This window comes from Caretta caretta, chromosome 12 (assembly GCF_965140235.1).
Source record: "Caretta caretta isolate rCarCar2 chromosome 12, rCarCar1.hap1, whole genome shotgun sequence".
Taxonomy (NCBI): domain Eukaryota; kingdom Metazoa; phylum Chordata; order Testudines; family Cheloniidae; genus Caretta; species Caretta caretta.
The window spans coordinates 43,786,642-43,810,535 of NC_134217.1; the positions used below are offsets into that span (position 1 = coordinate 43,786,642).

General features: G+C 46.3%; 1 protein-coding gene across 5 annotated transcripts in view; it reads left to right on the forward strand.

Annotated features, from left to right (window-relative positions):
* Positions 1-23,894, forward strand: part of PHLPP2 (PH domain and leucine rich repeat protein phosphatase 2) — a 145,645-nt gene that overhangs the window by 16,094 nt on the left and 105,657 nt on the right. For 3 of the 5 annotated variants that reach the window (XM_048816964.2, XM_048816965.2, XM_075118526.1), the window contains one exon: positions 16,003-16,136. In XM_048816964.2, coding sequence (XP_048672921.2) covers positions 16,003-16,136 — 134 coding nt within the window. Of the gene's footprint in view, positions 1-637; positions 916-16,002; positions 16,137-23,894 lie in introns of all 5 variants that reach the window. The other 2 variants (XM_075118525.1, XM_048816966.2) reach the window with 1 other exon arrangement.

The following is a 23,894-nucleotide window of genomic DNA, read 5'->3' on the forward strand; positions in this document are numbered from 1 at the left end:
TTTACAGATTGCATTGTATTCTGTTGGGGGAAGATGCATGTTTTCCTGTATTCAGTTTGAGGATGAAAGGATGTGTCGGGTAATGCACTTTCTTCACAAATACCATCTATTTAGGATCCTGGATCTTGCATTCACTATTTCTATACAGGCTGAACGCCTCAAGTGATAACATTTTTGACCCCTAAGGGCAACATTATAGGGTCAAGAGGCAAGCAGCCTTCACTTACTGTTCGTTCTGCACCACCCAGGATTCTAACCATTGCCCTTGGAACCTTCCAGTCCATTCCTCTTTGACCAGGGTCTGGTAAAGGAGTTTCTTGTAGGAGCTGTCTCTCTCCAGCAACTTACTTGCTTAAGGTATCTTTTTTTTGGTTTGCGCCCTCTCCCACTCCCCATGACTTCCAAGCCTTTTTATTTCTAGACCCTTTGGCTTCTGGTCTGTCAGTTGCCTGGGAGCACTGATTCAGTCCACAAGGTTCCAGTCTCCAAAGACATTTGAAGAACCATGTCATGGGTCTATGGATGAACAACAAACCTTTTTCCTTCAGCATTTGGTCTATTTTCAAAGCCTCGTACTGCTACAAGCTTTTAGCTCTTTGTTTTGTATTTCTTTCAGCTGTTTTCTTTGCTCTTTCAGGATGTCACCTACTGCCTTGACCCCTTGGAAGGAAGCGATACCACTTAGCAGCTTCAGACAAAAATCTGTGCTGCAGAAGAACATCTATAATGCAGAGTACAATACAAGTGTCTGAATGGGGCATGCTGTACAGGGTATCATGGGGAATGTCTAGAGATGTTACTGTAAACACTCAAGTATCATGGGGAATGCCTCCAAGTCTTCCTCAAGGCAGTCCCTTGGGAGTTGTGCAAGTCCAACGCAAGTCCAGAATGTTTCAAAGGAGAAACCCCTGCAGCGTAAGCCTGAGCCACTTCTCTTGCTGATATGATGTTCATGAGACTAGACTGGAGGGTTGACAGCACACGCAAGCGGGGGGCAGATACTCCCAATAAATTGCTTGGTTATTCCCGAGCTATACTAGCTCTCGGTCTGTACTGTACTCTGTGTAGGAAAGACCATGCACAAGTACAATCTCTTCAGCTGCACATTTCTCAATAAAAACAATGAGGAGTCCTTGTGGCACTTTAGAGACTAACACATTTATTTGGGCATAAGCTTTCGTGGGCTAAAACCCACTTCATCAGATGCATTGAGGAGGTATAAATACACAGCATATGAAAAGATGGGAGTTGCCTTACCAAGTGAGGGGTCAGTGTTAACGAGCCAATTCAATTTAAGTTGGAAGTAGGCAATTCTCAACAGTTGACGAGGAGGAGTGGAAATCACTTTTGTAGTGTGAATGAGGCCAATGTAAACAGTTTATGCCCAAATAAATGTTAGTCTCTAAAGTGCCAAAAGGACTCCTCATTGTTTTTATTGAGAAATGTGCAGCTGAAGAGATTGTACTTGTGCATGGTCTTTCCTACACAATGAGGAGTCCTTTTGGCACTTTAGAGACTAACACATTTATTTGGGCATAAGCTGTTTACATTGGCCTCATTCACACTACAAAAGTGACTTCCACTCCTCCTTGTCAACTGTTGAGAATTACCTACTTCCAACTTAAATTGAATTGGCTCGTTAGCACAGACCCCCCACTTGGTAAGGCAACTCCCATCTTTTCATATGCTGTGTATTTATACCTCCTCAATGCATCTGATGAAGTGGGTTTTAGCCCATGAAAGCTTATGCCCAAATAAATGTGTTAGTCTCTAAAGTGCCACAGGGACTCCTCGTTGTTTTTGGTGGTGCAGACTAACATGGCTACCCCACTCTGAAATATTCCCCAATGGAAGTTGCTTTCAGATTAGTCTACAGGACTCTGTCTGGGTGCCACTTTTATCAACACAGGCCCAACTTCCTGCTAGGCTCATTAAAATATTTCTGCCATGTGCTGAGTTTTTGACTCCCTCCAAGCCTTGGCACTTGCTGCAGATGGCACTGAGCTATGACTCAGCTGATGAGGCATTGCGTCCCCACTGTACTCCAAGGCACCACTGATGGAGTTAGGGGCTTCAGGTAGCTTATGTCAAGATATAGGGCATCAGTTTCCCTTTCTCAGCCACAGTCAGGAAGCGTAAGTGTTAGGGTTTGTCTGGGGACCTGGGCACGTCTCACCAGCACATCTCAAAGTCCGCCTTGAGGCGGCAGTGACACCTTGGTGCTTCCCTCTCACCCTCAGTTTGGAGTCTTTGAATCACTCGGTGTAGCCAGAGCACTTCGCAGCAATACTGACACCCTCCTTGAGTTGGCTCTTTGTGCCTCTTGCTTCATGGGTCTCAGCACATCCAATGTCTCTGCATCCCAAAGTATTGCTGATGTTCCAGGCTACCCCCTCATCTTGCTAACTCCAGGTGCTCATATGGAGGCAATGGAGCTGATTAGGACAATGAAGTGATTGAGGAGTCTGTGCAACTTCCTGATGCCAGGTACATTTCCATGGTGAAAGAGCAGCAGGATGGTGATTTTGTTTTAGAATCTGACTTGTCCAAGTTGCTAAAAAAGCTTGCAAAGTTGCCAGTCCAGGAATGTGCAGAAGCCACGATTGAGAGATGGATAGGCCAGAAGCCCAGTGCGCCTCTGTCACCAACTGAAGCAGCGTGGCAGACACCCCCCACTTCTTTCGCACCTCCGCACACACAACCACCTCTGCTGCCCTATCTTGGATGTCATAGAAAAAAAGTACTTTCTCCTTCAGGACACTCCTGTCTGTCTCCTGCCCCCAGTGTCCCATGCAAGCTTTATACTTGGGATGAGGTTGGCCTGAGGAAAGACAAATGCAATGTAATGTGCCTCAGAACCTTGAGCTTCAGTACTGGGATTGCTTTGGATGAAGCGCTTGTCATTTTGTAGCTGGAGCCCTTTGAGATCTGTTAGTCCACAACACATTTGCCCAAGAACAGGTCAAGCTTTGGAAAAAGATCTCTCTCCCGGCTGATTTTCTTCCCAAAGGTGAATGTTAGTGAGCAGAGGGCACGGTCCTGATGGAGCATCAGTTCCAGGTAGTCTCTGATGAAAATTATGCAGTGAATAATCTGTGTTATGGGTGGATATCTGTAGGTCTGTTCTAGCTCAAGGCTTCCAGATCTCGTCATCAGGTCCAAAAAAAAAAAAAAAAAAGAGATGAGAACCTACCCTGCGTTGGAGAGAACCTCTTTTGGACTCGGAGACCTCTTACAGAAAGCAAAGCAGTCAAAAGCTCTGCATTCTTCTGGATCTGTCTCCTTTTGTGAGTCCCTTTCACAAGGGAGGGAAGGGGAAGCATCTGCTTTTTTTTTTTTTTTTAAAATATAAAAAGCCTCTTTCACACTGACTGTACAGGGTGCTTGGTCTTAGCAGCAGCAGATGCCAGAGGATCTTAAGCTTTCATACCAAAAAAGCCAAAGGGTGTTTGAAGGATTCCTAAGCATATAATCAGCCAACACTTTATGCAGCTTTCCAGGACCATCTTGTTGGAGGCAGGGAGCCATTTTCAGCTGATGGGCCCTTGTTCATCTTGACGATGTGGGTCTTGAGCACTGCTCAGAGGGAATACAAAATATTATGGCTGTCGATTAATCGCAGTTAACTCTCACAATTAACTCAAAAAAATTAATCATGATTAATCGCAGTGTTAAACAATAGAATACCAGTTGAAATTTATTAAATATTTTTGGATGTTTTTCTACATTTTCAAATATATTGATTTCTGTTACAACACAGAATACAAAGTATACAGTGCTCATTTTATAGTATTACTTTTATTACAAATATTTGCACTATAAAAATGATAAAAGAAATAGTAGTTTTCAATACACCTCATACAAGTACTGTAGTGCAATCTCTTTATCATGAAAGTGTAATTTACAAATGTAGATTTATTTTTTATTTTTTTTGGTTACATAAATGCACTCAAAAAAACCCCCAACCCAACATAAAACTTTAGAGCAGGGGTGGGGAACCTCCGGCTCGCTGACTAATTTAATCCAGCCCATGGCAAGTCTCCGTGCCATGGGCCAGAAGCCCTGAGCCTTGTCCCCCTGCCCCCAAAAGCTCCCGGGCAGAGGGGTGATCAGGGAAGCTCTACCTGCTGCCCCAAGCGCCAGCTCCGCAGCTCTTATTGTCTGGGAACTGCGGCCAGTGGGAGCTGCGGGGGCGGTACCTGCAGGCACAGGCAGCACTCACCATGCAGAGCCCCCTGGCTGCCCCTCTGCCTTGGGGCTGGACTTGCCAGCTGCTTCTGGGAGCAGCGCGGGACCAGGGCAGTCAGGGAGCATGCCTTAGCCCCCCCTGTGCTGCCGACAAGGAGCCACCTCAGTTAAGTGCCACCTGGCCAGAGCCCTCACCCTCTCCTACACCCCAACCACACTCCCAGCCCCCACACCTCAACCCCCTCAGAATCATATAAGATTAGGGTTGGAAGAGACCTCAGGAGGTCATCTGGTCCAATTTCCTGCTCAAAGCAGGACCAACCCTAACTAAATCATCCCAGCCAGGGCTTTGTCAAGCCGGGCCTTAAAAACCTCTAAGGATGGAGATTCCACCCCCTCCCTGGGTAACCCATTCCAGTGCTTCACCACTCTCCTAGTGAAATAGTTTTTCCTAATATCCAACCTAGACCTCCCCCACTGCAACTTGAGACCATTGTTCCTTGTTCTGTCATCTGCCACCAGTGAGAAAAAGCCTAGCTCCATCCTCTTTGTAACTCCCCTTCAGGTAGTTGAATGCTGCTATCAAATCCCCCCTCATTCTTCTCTTCTGCAGACTAAGTAAGCCCAGTTTTCTTAGTCTCTCCTCATAAGTCATGTGCCCCAGCCCTCTAATCATTTTTGTTGCCCTCCACTGGACTCTCTCCAATTTGTCCACATCCTTTTTATAGTAGGGGGGCCTCCGCACCCGCACTCCAGGCCTGAGTCCCTTCCCACACCCAAACTCCCAGAGTCCACACCCCTACCTGCACCCTAACTGCCTGCCCCAGTTCGGAACCATGTCTCTCACTCTAACTCCCCCCCATCCCTGAGCCCCCTCCTGCACCCCAAACTTCTCATCCCTGACCCCACCCCAGAGCCTGCACCTGCAGCCGGAACCTTCACCCCAACCCAGAGCCTGCTCCCACACCCTGAACCCCTCATTTCTGGCCCCACCCTGGAACCTAGGGGAAGACCCGAGCCTCCGCCCTCTCCCTTCACCCCCCATGGCGCTGGAGTCACGAGTGCTGGCTTACCCCACTGCGGGAGGAAGCCCCGAGCCTCTGCTCCTCCCCCCGCAGGGCTGTGTGTGGCCTGCAACTGATTTTTTTCTGTGGGTCAGTGGCCCTTGATAGAAAAAAGGTTCCCCCCGTCTGCTTCAGAGCCTACAAGTCCACTCAGTCCCACTTCTTACTCAGCCAATCGCTGAGTTTGTTTATATTTATGGGAGATACTGCTGCCTGCTACTTATTTATTATGTCACCTGAAAGTGAGAACAGGTGTTCACATGGCACTTTTGTAGCCAGTGTTGCAAGGTATTTACATGCCAGATATGCTAAACATTTGTATGCCCCTTCATGTTTCGGCCACCATTCCAGAGGACATGCTTCCATGCTGATGATGCTCGTTAAAAAAATAATGCTTTAATTAAATTTGTGACTGAACTCCTTGGGGGAGAATTGTATGTCTCCTGTTCTGTTTTACCCGCATTCTGCCATATATTTCATGTTACAGTCTCGGATGATGACTCAGCACATGTTGTTCATTTTAAGAACACTTTCACAGCAGATTTGACAAAATGCAAAGAAGGTACCAATGCGAGATTTCTAAAAATAGCTACAGCGCTCGACCCAAGTTTAAGAATCTGAAGTGCCGTCCAAAATCTGAGAGGGACAAAGCGCGGAGCATGCTTTCAGGAGTCTTAAAAGAGCAACATTCGGATGCGGAAACCATAGAACCCGAACCACCAAAAAAGAAAATCAACCTTCTGCTTGTGACACCTGACTCAGATGATGAAAACAAACATGCGTCAGTCTGCTCTGCTCTTGATCATTATCGAGCAGAACCCCTCATCAGCATGGACGCATGTCCTCTGGAATGGTGGTTGAAGCATGAAGGGACATACGAATCTTTAGCATATCTTGCAACTCTGGCTACAACAGTACCGTGTGAATGCCTGTTCTCACTTTCAGGTGACAGTGTACACAAGAAGCAGGCAGGTTTATCTTCTGCAAATTGTAACCAAACTTGTTTGTCTAAGCAGTTGGCTGACAAGTGGATTTGTAGGCTCCAAAGTTTTACATTGTTTTATTTTTGAATGCAGTTATTTTTTGTACATAATTCTACATTTGTAAGTTGCACTTTCATGATAAAGAGATTGCACTATAGTACTTGTATTAGGTGAATTGAAAAATACAATTTCTTTACAGTGCAAATATCTGTAATAAAAAATAAATATAAAGTGAACACTGTACACTTTGTATTCTGTGTTGTAATTGAAATCAATGTATTTGAAAATGCAGAAAATGTCTAAAAATATTTAAATAAATGGTATTCTATTATTGTTTAACTGCATGATTAATTGTGATTAAATTTTTTAATCGCTTGATAGCCCTACAAAATATTTCAGAAAACCCCGTGATGGCTTCCCCCCGGGGTGGCACCTGGAACTGGGGTAGCACTGAGCTCTCTGGCCCACCGTCTTGGGTTCCCTGTCACTGTGCTGCTGTGACAAGTTGCAAAGCTCTCTAACCTGGCACTTTCACCAGCATTCACACAGGTAGGGATAAACCCAGCTGCAGTCACATGCAGGTTCTCTAACCACCAGCCTCCCAGCCTAGGCCCCTGGAGCAGTAGGGGACCATCCTGCCCTGGTCAAATTTGGCCAGTATATGGGTTTAAACCCCGGTCAGCCTCTCCCGCAACGTGAAGAGGACTGTGCACGCTTGTGATAACCAAGCTGAGATTTTTCACAGACACCTTAGTCAAATGCACAGTGGTTTTGATTAAAACATAAAATAAGTTTATTAACTACAAAAGGATAGATTTTAAGTGATAGCAAACAGATCAAAGCAGATTACCTGGTAAATAAACAAAACTGCAAACTGAGCTTAACATACTAGATATGTAGGAGATGAATTAGCAGTGATAAACAGGCTGGCAGATTCTTAAGGCACAAGCTGCCTTGGCTTTGAAGCTTGGGTTTCCCAGGTTTTTATACATAGGCTAGAAATCCCTTATCCTGGGACTATCACTTCCCCCCGTTCAGTCTTTATTCCTAAGGTGTTTCCAGGTGTGTTGTTGTAGGGAGAGTGAGGTACCCATGTGATGTCATTTTTCCCCTTTTATATCTTCTTCCCACTTGCTGGAAAGCTGTTTTGCTGTGACCTGGGTCAAACAGTTCACATTGTGTAGTACTGTCGCTCAGAGGTTTTTATTGTACACAGTTCCTGGGGTAATCCTTGTGCTTGTGTGCATTTCCTCAATAAGCCATTCACATTGTTTGACCTTTTTACTGCTGTACCTGAAAGGCTGCTTGTGGGTGTTTTCAACCTCACAACATGTTTCAGTAACACGTACACAGCCAAACTTCATAACTTCAGATATGATGATAGCGCATACAATCCAACGAGATATTAATGAGTGGAGGGCACATGACACTTGAATGCAATTCACATCTCCTAATGCTCACTTAGGATCACAGGGGTCCACTGAGATGGTCCCATATAGAAACATATTATGGGTACTACAAATACAGGGTAAACACAAGACCCAGCATTTGTAGTGTGGTCTGAGCCATTTCCTGATGACTCTGACTTATCATTTCTGCCAGCCCGAGGTCTTGGATGCTGTTCTGGGGGAAGAAGGTTTGAGTTAAGTCTGGCAGGGCAACTCCGCATTTCAGCTGTGTGGCCGGAGCTGGCAGGGAGAGGAACTCCCTCCCCTGGCCCAGTTGAGCCCCCGCCAGTTGCCACGGCCTGCGAGGGCTGCCTCTTGCCCAGCCCCAAGATGCTGCGGCAAGAGAGGGCTGGGGGAAGTCCTCTCTCCCTGGGGTAGCCTGCACCCCAAACCTCTCATCCCTGGCCCCATCCCAGAGCCTTCACCTTCTGCACCAAATCCTCTGTCATAGATTCATAGATATTAAGGTCAGAAGGGACCATTAATGATCATCTAGTCTCACCTCCCACACAATGCAGGCCACAGAATCTCACCCACTCACTCCTGCAATAAATCTGTCACCTATGTCTGAGCTATTGAAGTCCTCAAATAATGGTTTAAAGACTTCAAGGTGCAGAGAATTCTCCAGCAAGTGACCCATACCCCATGCTGCAGAGGAAGGTGAAAAACCCTCTTCCAATCTGCCCTGGAGGAAAATTCCTTCCTGACCCCAAGTATGGCGATCAGCTGAACCCTGAGCATGTGGGCAAGATTCACCAGCCAGATACCCAGGAAAGAATTCTCTGTAGTAACTCAGATCCCACCCCGTCTAACATCTCATCACAGGCCATTGGGCCTATTTATCATAGAATCATAGAATATCAGGGTAGGAAGGGACCTCAGGCGGTCATCTAGTCCTACCCCCTGCTCAAAGCAGGACCGATCCCCAACTAAATCATCCCAGCCAGGGCTTTGTCAAGCCTGACCTTAAAAACTTCTAAGGAAGGAGATTCCACCACCTCCTTAGATAACGCATTCCAGTGTTTCACCACCCTCCTAGTGAAAAAGTTTTTCCTAATATCCAACCTAAATCTCTCCCACTGCAACTTGAGACCATTACTCCTTGTCCTGTCATCTGCTACCACTGAGAACAGTCTAGAGCCATCCTCTTTGGAACCCCCTTTCAGGTAGTTGAAAGCAGCTATCAAATCCCCCCTCATTCTTCTCTTCTGAAGACTAAACATCCCCAGTTCCCTCAGCCTCTCCTCATAAGTCATGTGTTCCAGTCCCCTAATCATTTTTGTTGCCCTCCGCTGGACTCTTTCCAATTTTTCCACATCCTTCTTGTAGTGTGGGGCCCAAAACTGGACACAGTACTCCAGATGAGGCCTCATCAATGTCGAATAGAGGGGAACTCAATCTGCTGGCAGTGCCCCTACTTATACATCCCAAAATGCCATTGGCCTTCTTGGCAACAAGGGCACACTGTTGACTCATATCCAACTTCTCGTCCACTGTAACCCCTAGGTCCTTTTCTGCAGAACTGCTGCCGAGCCATGCGGTGTCCTAGCCCTGAGCCCTCTCCTGCACCCTGAACCCCTCATCCCCAGCCCCATCCCAGAGCCCGTACCCCCAGCCAGAGCCTTCATCCCCCCGCAACCCTCTGCCCTAGCCCCGAGCCCCCTCCCACACGCCAATCCCCTCATCCCTGGCCCCACCCCAGAGCCCACACCCCCATCCAGAGCCCTCATCCAACCCTCTGCCCAGTCCTGAGTCCCCTCCCACACTCCAAACCCCTCGGCTCCACACGTCACCTCCATATTGGTGCACATAAAATTAATTCTGCACATGGACGTAAAAAATTAGAGAGAGCGCTGCCTTGAAGCTTTATAGCTGTGGGAGTGGGCTTTGTCTGGCAAGACATTCCTATTTGCCTCAAACCTGGAAAGGAATGAGAACATGATTGCAGACAATTCCATGTGTGAGTTGTCTTCATGATTGGCCTTTTGAGTGGGAGACATAGGTTCTGGAGGAAAATCTCTACTAAAGCTTTTTACATGGATGAACATTTTCCTGATGCTTGCATGTACATCCTGATGTTGCCTTCTCCATATGCTTGATGTTAAAATGTTCATGAGGTTCTACTGGGAGTAGACTAAAGCCCTTAGAAAGTCTACCCAATCTAATTCTAGTTTGCTGAGCAGTGCTGTTCCAAGAGGTCCATTTCCACACTGTCCCTCTTTTTCACGTAGGTGCTCAGATACCAAGTTGATGGGTGGCAATATAAGAACCTAAATAGATTTTAGATATGTCCTGGATGGCTTGAAACTAGAAGGGCATATCATGACTCACTTGATACAAGTAAGGCTGCCCCCAGGACCTGTCTTGTTTAATCTTTCCATCTGAGATATATTGTCATCCTCTGATGCTACAAAACCTGTTACTTTGATTCAATATCCAGGGAGGAATTCATCTGTCTTGCAGAACCTGATCTTCTTCTAGTGCTTGCTCGTGTCCATTCCATTGTAGGTGTGTGTGTGCTCGCCACATGCACCGGTGCCAGAAGTTGTTCCCTCAGTGGTATCTGTAGAGGACTGGCTCTGTCACTGCATGTGTATGCACCAGGGTGCCACCAGCTCCCCTCACCCTCAGTTTCTTGTTACCGCCAGTGACAGTCTCCTTGCCTTGGAAAGCCTATTTTTCTCAACTGTACCCAGTTGCAAACTTTTTTGTATCTAGGTGTTTTTAAATGGTTAGTTTTATAGTTCCTTAGAGTAGTTTTTGTGTAGTTTGTTAGTCCCAAACGGGACTTAGCCTAGGGATGGGATGCCCCGGTCCCCAGGTTTCAAACCTTGTGACTGTTGCAAGAAACCCACGCCAGTCAGTGATCCCCATGGAAGCTGCTTGAAGTGCTTAGGGGAAACCCACGTTAACGACAAGCGTTGTATTTGCAAGAGTTTCAGACCACAGACCAAGAAGGAGTGGGACATTCGTCTCCGAGCACTCCTTATGGAGTTGACCCTTACCCTGGCTTCAGAGCTGACCAGGTTGGACACTGCTCCTAGCCCTGCAGCTTCGGTCTGGAGTACGCCACTGACACCGGCCACAGACGGGCGCCAATCCCCATCCCCAGTACCGGCTAAAAAGCAAAGAAAGGCTGGGAGGGAAGGAGAGAACCAGAGCAGAGCAAAGACCCATGAGGGGCAGCTCTTCCCCTCCAGATGGAGGTCAGGCCCCGACTCCTGCTCAGCGGCAGAGGCCACTCCAGGACCCGCCCACCACCCAAGGGAGTGGCAGAGGCACTTAGCACCTAGTGGTGCTATCACGCCATGAAAGACAACCTGTCCTTGCTGGTGCTGCCCATGCTGGCTACGACTGTACCCTGTTCAAGGGATAAACCTGCCTTCGGACCCTTCCAATGGTTCCCATCAGTAGAGGACTGCTCCTCACTGCAGAAGGTGCCCCGTCAAAGCTTGCCTGAGCAATGGCACCAGCCTGTGGACATGGACCAGCTGGCCTGCCAGAGTTCCTGGCGTCGGTCCAGGGACTTCAGGCAACGTTCCTCAGGTTCAAGGTGGCGATCGTCAGTGGGCTGGCGCAGACCCATAGAGGCACAGCAATAGTCCTCAGAGCCCTAGTGCTGAGAGCACCCGATCCGCTCGCCCAGTGCATGACACTGCGCGGGGTGGAGACACTGGTCCCTGGAGCCATGCCACTGATCGCCAGACCCCCAGTATGGCTTACCACGAGCACATTGACTGTCTCTGACTCATCAGTCAATTCACTCATGCTCCCGCTCCCAAAGCATAAGGTGTAGATCGTTGGGGTTCTGTTGCAGATCCTCTGGACGATGACACCGGTCACTGAGATCACGGAACCGTGAGTCATCACCCTCTTACAGATTCTCAGCAGAGGCTCGGCCAGGGCCAATGGGATCGGTGTAGACAGGCGGCCTCGGTGCCGGCCTGGTCCCCCAGACATGTATCCCCCTCCTTGGGCTCCGACAGCGAGGAGGAAATCCTGCCTGTGGGCCAGGGCCTACTATCAGGGGCATTGGCATTACCCGCTGGGCCACCATTGGCAGCATGGCCACAGGGACAGTAGCCTGCCCCCTGGCAGCTCTGGAAGCCCTGGGGATTTCCCCAACCTTCTCAGGGGCTGAGGTCAGCATCGGGGGCATCTGACAAACGGCAACAGTCTCCCGTCCCTGGACTCGGACATGGAGTCAGAGCGGGCTCCCCAGGTCCAGCCAGCCTCGCGTGAGGCTCTGACGACAGAGTCGGCAGATTTGGCAGACCCACACATACCTGCCACCTCATCGTGTTCACCCGATGCGGCGATAGTGAGATCTTCTCACCCAGTTCCCCAGGACGATGCTGAGGCTCACCAGGAGCTCTTAAAGAGGGTGCCTCCAACTTGGGGCTGGAAGCCATGGAGTTGGCAGAGTGCTTGGACTTTTTGTTCGACGTACTCAGTGCGGCAGCTCCAGCCAGGGTGGCATTGCCTGTGCACGAGGGGGTGGCAAAAATCATGAAGGCCCTGTGGCATACACCTTCCTCACTGTCATCCATCTCCAAGTGGGCAGAGCGGAAATACTACATTCCCAGCAAGGGGTATGAGTCTCTTTATACCCACCCTGCCCCAAGCTCACTGATTGTGTCGGCAGCCAATGAGCATGACAGACAGGGCCAACCAGGATCGATGCCCAAGAACAAGCCTTCACTTCAGAACCACCGTATACAGTATTCTACAAGGAGAAGGTCCAGCTGCAGCCCCATCCAGCTTTTCTGCCTAAGGTGGTGTCCCCTTTTCATGTCAACCAGGATATCTTCCTCCCGGTTTTCTGTCCAAAGCCGCACTCGACCAATGAGGAGAGGCAGCTGCACACTCTGGATGTCCGGCGCGCCCTGGCGTTCTACCTGGAGTACACCAAACCTTTCTGCAGGTTGACCCAGCCCTTTATCGCGACAGCTGGTAGGATGAAGGACCTTCCAATGTCCTCTCAGAGAATTTCAAATTGGATCACCACCTGCATCCGTACTTGTTATGAGTTGGCTCATGCTGTACCTCCACCAATAGTAAAGCTTCACTCAACTAGGGCTCAGTAGTTTTTGGTTGCCTTCCTGGTGCACGTTCCTGTCGAGGTCAACTGCAGGGCCGCAACATGGTCTGTGGTACACAAGTTCACAACGCATTATGCTATCACCCAGTAAGCCAGAGATGATGTTGGATTTGGCAGAGCTGTCTTGTAGTCGACACATCCATGAATTCCTATCTGCCTCTCGTGGTACTGCTTGGGAGTCACCTACAATGGAATGGACGTGAGCAAGCACTCAAAGAAGAAAAGACAGTTACCTTTTCGTAACTGGTGTTCTTTGAGATGTGTTGCCCATGTCCATTCCATGACCCACCCTCCTTCCCCACAGTCGGAGTTTCCGGCAAGGTGGAACAGAGGGTCAGGGGGAGCCGGTGGCACCCCTTACGGTGCATACGTGCACTACTCCAGAGGGTGCCGGAGCTGGTCCCCTACGAATACCACTGAGGGAAAACTTTGGCACTGGTGCATGTGGTGAGCACACATACAGAATGGACATGAGCAACACATCTTGAAGAACATCAGTTACGAAAAGGTAACTCTCTTTTTCTGAAGGAGAAGCCAAATTCACTTGTACCTAGAGTTTTGTTCATTTAGGGATGTCCTTTATTTGAGTTGAGATTTTTGATATTTTATTTGTTTGGATCATTTTGCTCACTATTGAAGGTTTAAACCTAGTTACATTTGTTATGTATAAAATAATACAGTCTGACCAGTTGTATATATGTACACATTCAAACCTGTCACTTGAAAAGAGCTAATTTCCTAAAGCTGAAAATTATTAGGAGCTGAATTGAATGGGAGGAAAAAGTTAAACATAAGTGTGAATGATGATTGGAAGTTGTTTAAGAGAACTTTTCCAGATGCCCCAGATCCTCACAATTCTGCAATCAATAAAGCAGGCTTTGTCAGTTTAAAAAAGAACTCCTGGTAAAGAAGTGAAGTGAAAGCAGTAATAAAAAACTTGAACAAAAATGAAAATCTAACAAATTGAAAGAGAGGGAAGCTGATAGTAGTGATTGTATATTAAGCCATGAAGTATAGACACCTTATAAGAGAAGCTAAATGTATTAATGAAAAATAATTAGTCAGTAGGATTAATGACACAAGGAAAAATGTTTTACAGTGTATCAGGAATGTAAGAAATTATAGCAGAGGTATCTATTAATAGACAGGGACAATAAAATTGTTAATGTTGCAGAAAAGATGCGTTAAATGTTTCTGTTCTGTATTTGGGACAAAGCTGGTTGACACATTCAATTTACAGCAATAATGAAATACTTTATATTCCCATATATGTTAAATGATTGTAGTACAATTAATGCCAGTTATCATGGTTTTATGGAAAACAAGTCTTGTCAAACAAAGTTGATCATGTTTTTTGACGAGATTAAAAGTCTAACACATTTCTTTTGTCAACATAACATACTTTGATAAGGCATTGTACTATATAACATTTGCTATATAAAAAGTAACACATTAAATGGATCAAAAACTGGCTAAATGATAGATCTTGAAAAGTAATTGGGTGGCTGCCCCATTTACAATGGGGGGATTTCTTAGTGGGGTCCCACAGAGATGTAATGATTGTGACCCAATTCTATTCAATATCTTTTTCAATGATCTGAAAGTAAATGTAAAATCATTGCTGGTAAAATTTGCAGATGACACCAAAAGTTAAATAAGGTAAATAAGGATAGGTCAGTCATTCAGTGCTCTCTGGATTGCTTGGTAAATAGGGTTTACTTGTATATCAAGTTTTAATATCCTTAAATACAATGTCATACATCTAGGAACCAAGAATGTAGCTCAAGCTTATAAGATTGGGAACTGTGGAATTTGGAAAGGAGTAACTCAGAAAAGGATTTAGAGTCATAGTGGAAAACCAGGTCAAGATGAGCTCATAGTGCAATGTGTTGGCTAAGCAGGGGAATGTTGAGTAGAAGTAGGAAAGCGGTATTACCTTGGTATACAGCATTGGTGAAACCATTGCTGGAACATACTGTCCTCTTCTGGTGTCCACATTTCAACAAGGATGTTGAGAAATTGGAAAGGGTTCAGAAAAGTGCTATACAAATGATTTGAGGTCTGGTAAATCCATCTTACAGTGAAAGACTTAAGAAGCTTAATTTGTTCATTTTAAGAAAAAGATTTAAGGGCCTCTCAATCATGGTCTTTAAATACATACATTGGGAGAAGATTTTTTATAGTAGATGGCTCTTTAAGCTGTCAGACAAAGTCACAACAGGATCCAAAGGGTGGAAGTTGAAGCTAGACAAATTCAGATTAGAAATGAGAATTTTTAAAAGTTAAGGTGATTAATCATTGCGACAGCTTATCTAAGGATGTGATGGATTCTTCATCATTTGAAGTCTTTAGATCATGATTGGTCTTTCTGAAAGAGATGCTGTAGCTCAACCAGCAGTTATGGGCTTGTTGCAGAAGTTACCATTTGAAATTCTCTAGTCTGTGTTATGTAGGAGGTGAGACTAAATGATCATAATGATCCCTTCTGGCCTTAAAATTGACGAAGCTTGTTGTTTTAGAGAGACACTTTGTGTGACTTCCCCGCCCCCCCCTTTTCTCCTTATTCAAATTGTTAGCCGTAGCGTAGTTCCTGCTGCCTGTTGTAGTTATGGGATGTTTTTTCTTTGGGAACATCCCCCAAGCTCTCTGTTCTCTAGGAGTGAGAATTCTGCATGGATGTGGGATCGTTCGAGAAGGGGGAATGACTTATCTTGTCACTCTAATTCTCTGAAGAAACCTTCTCGAAGGATTTTCTCTCATGTGCTCTCCTGCCAGCTGTATTTGAAAGGGAACTTTCTTAAAATGGGGTTTCTTTCATTTTTGTACATGATCTTTTTGAAGCATAGTTTTTAAATCCTTTTTGATTTGTGACATGCTGCTCTTTTTTTTTCTTGGTGTCTCTGCTTTCTGCTCAGCCAGAAACTGTCTGAAAGATATGAATGGCAATCATTAGAATCCTGGGTGGTGCATGATCACCAGGGTGTGTCTTATGTGACCCCCGTCCTTAGCGATCAATAGGTTTAGTACTTGAAGTGTTCATCTATTTCAAACTAGGGATCACAGGCCCCAGGAGTGAGTCCTTGCCAGATGATATCTTCAGAGAAGCAGAAAGACCAAGTCGTTGCTCCTTTTGCACTGTAACTGTCATAAAAAAAAAAAAAAGTTCATTCTTTCATGTCCATACTAAACTCATTTCTTCTTGTGGATTGTATTACTAGGAGGCTGGAGCCCACAGAGAAACCCCTTCAGATTGTGTACGAGTACTTGGCTGGGCTCGGCTTTGAGGATCTTGTGAGAATACAGGAAGAGGCAGCAAACTCTGATCTCAGCTGCATGATTCGCTTTTACAATGGTAAGGATTTGTATATAACAGGTCACATCAGACACCTAACATGTATCACTGGATACTGCTTTTAGAAATAAGCTGCCAAGGTTACTAAGAGAAACATTTTACAATTCAGATCTTTTGTTCTCTCAAGAGAGCATTTGTTGCATGGTTTGGGATGAAACAGACCCTTAGGGAGTGATGTTTTGGCTTATATCTTTATTTTTAATATTTGTATTACCATAGTGCCACAAAGCTGCGCTGCACAAAGCGTTAAACATTTGAAGATGCAATTCCTGCCCTGAAGAGTTTACAATGAAAATGACCCTTGAATCAAGGGAAAAGAGGGATGCAGTAAAATACTTGTTTATAATTTTAAAAAGTGCAAAGTGCCAGCTAACCCTGTCTGACCCCTAAGTCTTCATTAGCTGATATAAGTGAATCACAGAGGTGAGTTTCGAGAGCTTTGGAGGAATGGGTATGATGGCCTTATGGATCGAGTTGAGGAAGGTGATGCATGCCATAAGGGTTAGCATGGAAGAAGGCATAGTAGTGTTCATAGAATCATAGGACTGGAAGGGACTTTGAGAGGTCATGTAGTCCAGTCCCTTGCACTCATGGCAGGACTAAGTATTATCTAGACCATCCCTGATGGGTGTTTGTCTAACCTGTGCTTAAAAATCTCCGATAATGGAGATTCCACAACCTCCCTAGGCAATTTATTCCGGTGCTTAGCCACCCTGAGAGTTAGGAAGTTCTCCCTAATGTCCAACCTAAACCTTCATTGCTGCAATTTAAGCCCATTGCTTCTTGTCCTATCCTCAGAGGTTAAGAAGAATAATTTTTCTCCCTCCTCTTTGTAACAACCTTTTATTTACTTGAAAAATGTTATCATGCCCCTCACCCAGACTTCTCTTTTCCAGACTAAACAAACCCAGTTTTTTCAATCTTCCCTCATAAGTCATGTTTTCTACACCTTTAATAATTTTTGTTGCTCTTCTCTGGACTTTCTCCAATTTGTCCACATCTTTCCTGAAATATGGTGGCCAGAACTGGACACAATGCTCCAGCTGATGCCTAATCTGCATGGAGTAGAGCAGACTAATTACTTCTTGTGTCTTGCTTACAACACTCCTGCTAATACATCCCAGAATGATGTTCGCTTTTTTTGCAACAGTGTTACACTGTTGACTCATATTTCAAGTAAGAAGCTGCCAAATAGGCGGAAGAGACTGGCATGATTGATTGAACAGGAAGACTGGCGGTGAAGCAGTAGGAGGTGGTAGGTGCAGAAGAAGAAGAGAATGAGGAAAACTGTTAAAATTAAAGGGTTACTTGATTTTCTAATGCATTAACTGCTTCTCCTCTTTATGTACTTCAGGGAAAGTTTAAAATGTTTCATGATAGTCTGCAGTGGGCCACACTTAACTGTTTTATATTGAAAAAGGAAAACCAGGGTAATTAATTTAATCCTTTGGACCTGGGACCCACCGCCTTACCAGTACCACAGGAAGGAACAATGTTCAAGATAGGAGATAGTGAGGGTCTGGCCAATGGGTTTATGCTGTTTGGACAGAAAGAAGAGGGTGGATCATAATGTAATCTAGGAAGTAATAGTATATTTTAAACACAGTCTGGATTTGTGAGGTGAAAGAGGGAGGAATCAGAGAAGGTGACTGAGAAAGATATCATTAGTGACAGAGTGGAGAGGGCTTGGGAGGAAATATCAGGAATTTGTTTTTGAGTGTGTTAAACATCACCTGGCAGTTTAACATTCAGAAGGAGATGACATACAGGCAGAGATGCCACTCAGGTGATGGATTTATGACATACAGGCGGAGCCTGGAGGCAGACAGTCAGGAGTGGAGAGGTATCTCAGAGTCTTTGGCAAAAGATGGTAGTTGAAACTGTGTAGCTGAGTAAAATCACCCACAAAGAGATCATAAAGGAAAAAGAGGAGAGGACTGAGGATAGAACTTTGGAGGACCATATAGAAAGTGACAGAAGAGGATCAATTAAAATATGCTGAAGGAGTGATCTGAGAGATAGGAGAATCGTGCAAAGACAGTCGCAAAAGTCAAGACGGTAAGATTTCAAGGAGTGTATGGTTGAGAGTGTCAACCAGAAGAAATGTCAGAGGATGAGGATTGAGTACAGGCCCTGGATTTGGGTCAAGAAAAGTCAGAGGAAACATTGCTGAGAACAGTTTTGGTGGAGTCACTTCACTCATGTGGGGCAACACCTCCAAGAGGGCACAACAGCAGGCTTGCAACGATTTTACTGATTTCTTCCCCCATCCTCACCCCTACAAACTTGTGACTGTTGTTTCCCTTATTCCCTTTCCTGTTTCCTTCAGGTGTTAGGGGCAATTCCTTTTCAGGTGGTAACAAAGTCCAACCATCAGGCCAACCATCAGGCCATAGGGGTCGTAAGAACACGAATGGGGGAAGCTGCTGGTAGAGAGCCTTCTATGCTGGCCAGTAAGGTAGGTACAGAGATACTAGTATGATGAACTTGCTCACAATGAGGACCTGCAGGACTGGTTAGTGGCATGGTCACAGGGACCTGGGAGCCTTAAAGGGCAGGGAATTTACTAGACTGGCTGTAGAATAGATTCAGAGAGCATGAGGTGGGGGCTATCTCTAAACTAGCCGCGGGAGGATGGAGATCAGGGTACTTCCTAGACTGAATATAGGAATCTGTAAGTGTTTGTAAGGGAATCTTCTGTGCTCTGGCAGCAGCTCAGCTGCCAGTAGAAAGATAGTGTCTTGCTGAGTCACCATGCTGGGCACTGAGGTCATGGTGTAATAGATAACAATGAATATTTTAGCCCAGTGGGATGGACACAGCATAAGGAAGGAGAGGCATTTTGTGTCCTGGGGATTTGCCTTGATTGCAGCCATTGCAGACCACCAATGCACCAGTGCAAACTGGCTGCTTGTTGGTAGTGCTACCTGTAGTTATAAGACTGTTTCTTCTTCGAGTGATGGTCCCTATGTGGATTCCAAACACGGGGTGCACATGTGCTCCATGTGCCAGAGCTGGAACTGTTCATAGTAGTGTCCATTGATCCGCATGTGTGTCGACCACATAGGGTGTCCAAGGCTTTAAGATGCTGTGTGGGTCGACGCCGCTCCAGTTCCCTCTTACTGCCACGTGGCCAGAGTTGGAACCCCTGTTCCTCAGTGCTCTTAGCTCTCTAAGAGGAGTTCTTTTTCCCTTTCCTGGGGACGATGCACTGGCAAGCTGGCTTCAAGAACTGTGCTTTGTGCCATCACTCCTTTTCAGTGAGCGACAAGCACACTCATTGTCTTTACTGTCTTGGCGAAGCCCACATAGTCTCTCATTGTTCCATCTGCCGCTCATTTCCATCCAGGACTCAAGCAGCTTGTGAACTTCCCCTCCAGAAATATCTGATGGAGGAGGTGATGCAGCTGTGTGTACAACCAGACCTGGCTCCACCAGACGTGCCACAACAGCGCCTGCCACTGGCAGTGAGTGCTTTGCTAGGCCCATCTTGTGTGGTACCTGTGGCACCGCTGCACCCACCAAAGCCCCACCATGTGCACGAGAAGCATGGGCACAAGGGCGGCTCCCCGACGGGGACTACCTCAAAATGCAGCGTTACCTCCCTGAGCCATGTTAGGTTGGGCAAGAAGTTGCACTTAGCTGTGAATACTCCTGCTCCAAAAAAGGCTCATACGGTGCACTGATCCAAGCGCCGTGGTACATCGCAGGCTCCTCTGCTGCCTCTTCAATATTCTTCCTCTGCTGCCTTGTCTGCTCCGGCGCCTGGGCCACTTCCTTCATCCTTGGACTGGACCTTCCAGCCTGTCCTTCCTGGTCGCGCACGCTCCAGGGCAATTATCTCCCCTGACACCAACGTCTCAGCTCTTGCTGCCCTTGGTCGGCTCTTCCCCACACTCCGGACCGCCACCTATTTCGAGACTCCCCTCTCCAGTGGATGAGTCCCCCGTGCTCCGTCCTTCTCCACTAGCACTGGTGACAGACAAACCCCTTCTACTTGTCGAACATCCTCTTGGACCTCGTCTTGCACCGATGGCTCCACTGACATTAATATCTCCTCTTCTGCTGGACCCTTCTTCTGAATCTGAGTGGTCCTCCGACCTGGACACTGATGCCTGATGATCTCTACACCTGGCCCTACTGCCCATTTGGGACACCTACCATGATTGTGGGATGCACTGCCCACATCACCTGCCATCTCCCATCCACACTGCTCCCTTCCACATGGAGCCTCTGATGTTCCCACTCCGTCGGCACAATCAGCACCTGTGGTTCCCATGGGTGCCTCCCTCATTCCACCTGCCCCCCACCACCTGATGACTATGCCCAATACCACGGCTTGCTCCACTGTATGGCTGCTGTGCTTAATCTTTCTCCAGCCTCTGGGACCTTCCCGTACCAACTTGCCCATCCACGACATCATTTTGCAGCCAGCCCAGGCTGTTTGATACATGCCAGCCTCCTGCGCCCCTATGCTGAAGCTGGTGGATCGCCGCTACTTCATGCCCTCTAAGGGTATGGGCTTTCTCTTTACCCACTTGCTGCCCAAATCCCTGGTTGTCCACACAGCCACTAAGCGCACCTATCAGCAGGACTTTAAATCTGCCCCCTCCTGATGACACTAGCAAAAAGCTGAACCTACAAGGCCACAAGGTGTATTTGTCCGTGGATCTTCAATTCCACGTTGCCAGCTACCAGACTATCCTTGCCAAGTAGGATTACCTGTCCAATTTTAAGCTAGCGGATTTTCAGGATTTCCTCCCTCTGGAAAAGCAGAAGGACTTTCAGCATCTGTTGGATGAGGGCAAATTGGTGGCCAAGGTACCTCTCCAAGCTGCTGTTGATGCCACCGACACTGCGTCATGCTCCTTGGTGTCCGGAGTAGTGCTCCGCCTCGATTCTGGCTCCAATCTAGCAGTTTCCCTAAAGAGGTCCAGACAACCCTTGAGGACCTTCATTTTGACAATCATAAATTATTTAGTGACAAGACGGCTGAGTCTCTCTACTTCCTCAGGGACTCCCGCGCCACCCTCCTGTCTCTGGGCATTTATACTCCAGCCCCGATCCTCTGAAACCAGAACTGCTTTATTAGCAATGAAATATGCTAAAGTTTCAAATTGTTCATTACAAATCAGTGAGCTCTAACTCCACCAATTGCCTACAGTAAGAACTTCTATCTCCAGAACTTATTCTTGGGATCTTTACTCATCACCCCTTGTTCCTACCAAATGGGACAAGCACTAGTGGATTCTTTATTCCCCATGGAGTTGCCTGTACAGCTGCCTCTGTCTTCAGTGGCTATGGCTGCAGGGCCACCAGTTTGTCCTGTTCCCCTAATACGTGAGTCAAGTCAGCTTCTCACCCCCCTCTCAGGGAAAATAGTCCCACTGAATGGAGGTGATCTCATGATCACCTTTTTTATGCAGAGATTACTGGAAATGAGCCTCACACACACATACACCTCTGTTCCCTTGGGCCTGAGTACCAAGGCACCTCCTTACAGTAGCAGCCTTGTCTCATTGTAGATACAACCTAAACCAGCTTCTCCCATCAGCAAAAGTAATCCTCTTCCCTGAGAGGTGGTAGCTAGGTTGACAGAAGAACTCTGTCTCCACATGGATGTAAGCAATCTTAAAAATGCCACTCAGGTGATGGATTTTTCACACCCTACATAAACTTCTTCAAACCTTGTGGGTCATCAAGGAGTCACCGAGAAAGGAAGGCAGAGAAGAGACCTAGCAGTTCATAACCACTAGAGGCAGGAGGTCACGGCAGCATTTTACGTAGTAGGCTGGGGCTACCAGAGAAAAGAGGACTGGGAGGAATTCCACACAGCTAAAAGTTTCCAATTGATACCAGGTGCTTAATGTGGAAACTTTGGAAGATACCTCTCAAGATCGAGCAGGTCTAAGGGAACAGAGATGTATGGAACACACGTCTATGGTAGCTCAGCCCAACCTGTAAGAAAATCATGCTTACCCACAGGGTTCTCAACCATCCAAGGAGATCCTTGTTGGAGATTCAATACGGAGAAGAACCAAACCAACATTCTGCAAGGGACACGTGGACAACAGGACAGTGTGTTGCCTTTCTGGAGCCAAGACATAAGACGTCACTCTAAGATTGGATAAACTTCTGCAGTCAACAGGCAAAGATCCACTGGAGATGGTTCATATTGGCACTAATGACATTGTATCATGGGATATCTCACAGATATTAGATGACTTCGGGGAACTCAAAAGTGTGCTAAAGAAGAAGAATGTCCAAGTAATCTTTTATGAGATCCTTTCTGTCTCATGAGCAAAGGAAGACAGAAGATTCTGGAAGTGAACCACTGGCTAGGTAAGAGGTGTAGGGGTTTTGGGTTTGTGGAACATTGGTCACCTTCCTTGGGGAGAGGGGCTTGTATATTTTGGATGGCCTCCACCTCAGTAGAAGGCGGGGACCAATCTCCTTGGGGACAGGCTGGCTAGAATAGTGAAAAGGGGGCTAAATGAATAGCAAAAGGGGAGGGTAAAAAGAGGGAAGATAAGAGTGCTCATCACAAAATTGAGATGTTGAGAAGAAAATCAAGGAACCAAAGGACATGAAGAGAAGAAATACTTTAATTGCTAATACACCACTGCTCAGAGCCTTAGTAACAAGAGGAATTGGAGTTGCTCATTTATGAGCATAAATTTGATCTTGTTGATCTTACTTGAAACCTGATGGGAAGATTCACCTGACTGGAATGTTAGAATCAATGGTTATAACCTATTTAGAAAGAAATGAGTGAGCAAAAGGGATGGGGGAGTGACACTGTCAAAAAAGACATGACTTGTTTCCAAGTCACTGATAACTGATAGCTGCTTTCAACTACCTGAAAGGGGGTTCCAAAGAGGATGGCTCTAGACTGTTCTCAATGGTAGCAGATGACAGAACGAGGAGTAATGGTCTCAAGTTGCAGTGGGGGAGGTTTAGATTGGATATTCGGAAAAACTTTTTCACTAAGAGGGTGGTGAAACACTGGAATGCGTTACCTAGGGAGGTGGTAGAATCTCCTTCCTTAGAGGTTTTTAAGGTCAGGCTTGACAAAGCCCTGGCTGGGATGATTTAACTGGGAATTGGTCCTGCTTCGAGCAGGGGGTTGGACTAGATGACCTTCAGGGGTCCCTTCCAACCCTGATATTCTATGATTCTATGATTCTATGATTCTAACTCACAAGAAAATCATCTTGAATGCTTATGGATCAATGTCCTCACATGTAAAGCATAAGATGGGGTATCAGTTGGTGTCTGCTACAGACCATCCAATCACACTGGAGAACACGATGACCACCTCCTTATGCTCCTATCTATAACGCGTAGGAAGAAAAGCTGTGTGATCATGAGGGACTTCAATTTGGGTGCCACATGCTGGAGGTCTCATGCTGCCAGCATTAAAACATCCTTGGAATTTCCAACATTATCGATGACAATTTCTGTACTCAAAGAGTTTCAGCTTACATAGGGGAATTCTTTTAGACTTGTCCTATCAGATAAAGGAACTGATCACAGAACTAAAAATTAATTGTAGCTTAGGTGCTAGAGATAATGACTTGATCACATTTATAATGTGCAAGCAGAATAAAATCCCTCCCAGTAATAGATATATACTTGGTGCTTTAATAGTGCCAATTTCACAAAGCTGAAGTTAAGTATGAGCCAAATCAAGTGGGAGGAAGTATTTAATCAGAAAAATGTGAATGATAATTGGTGATCATTTAAGAACACATTACT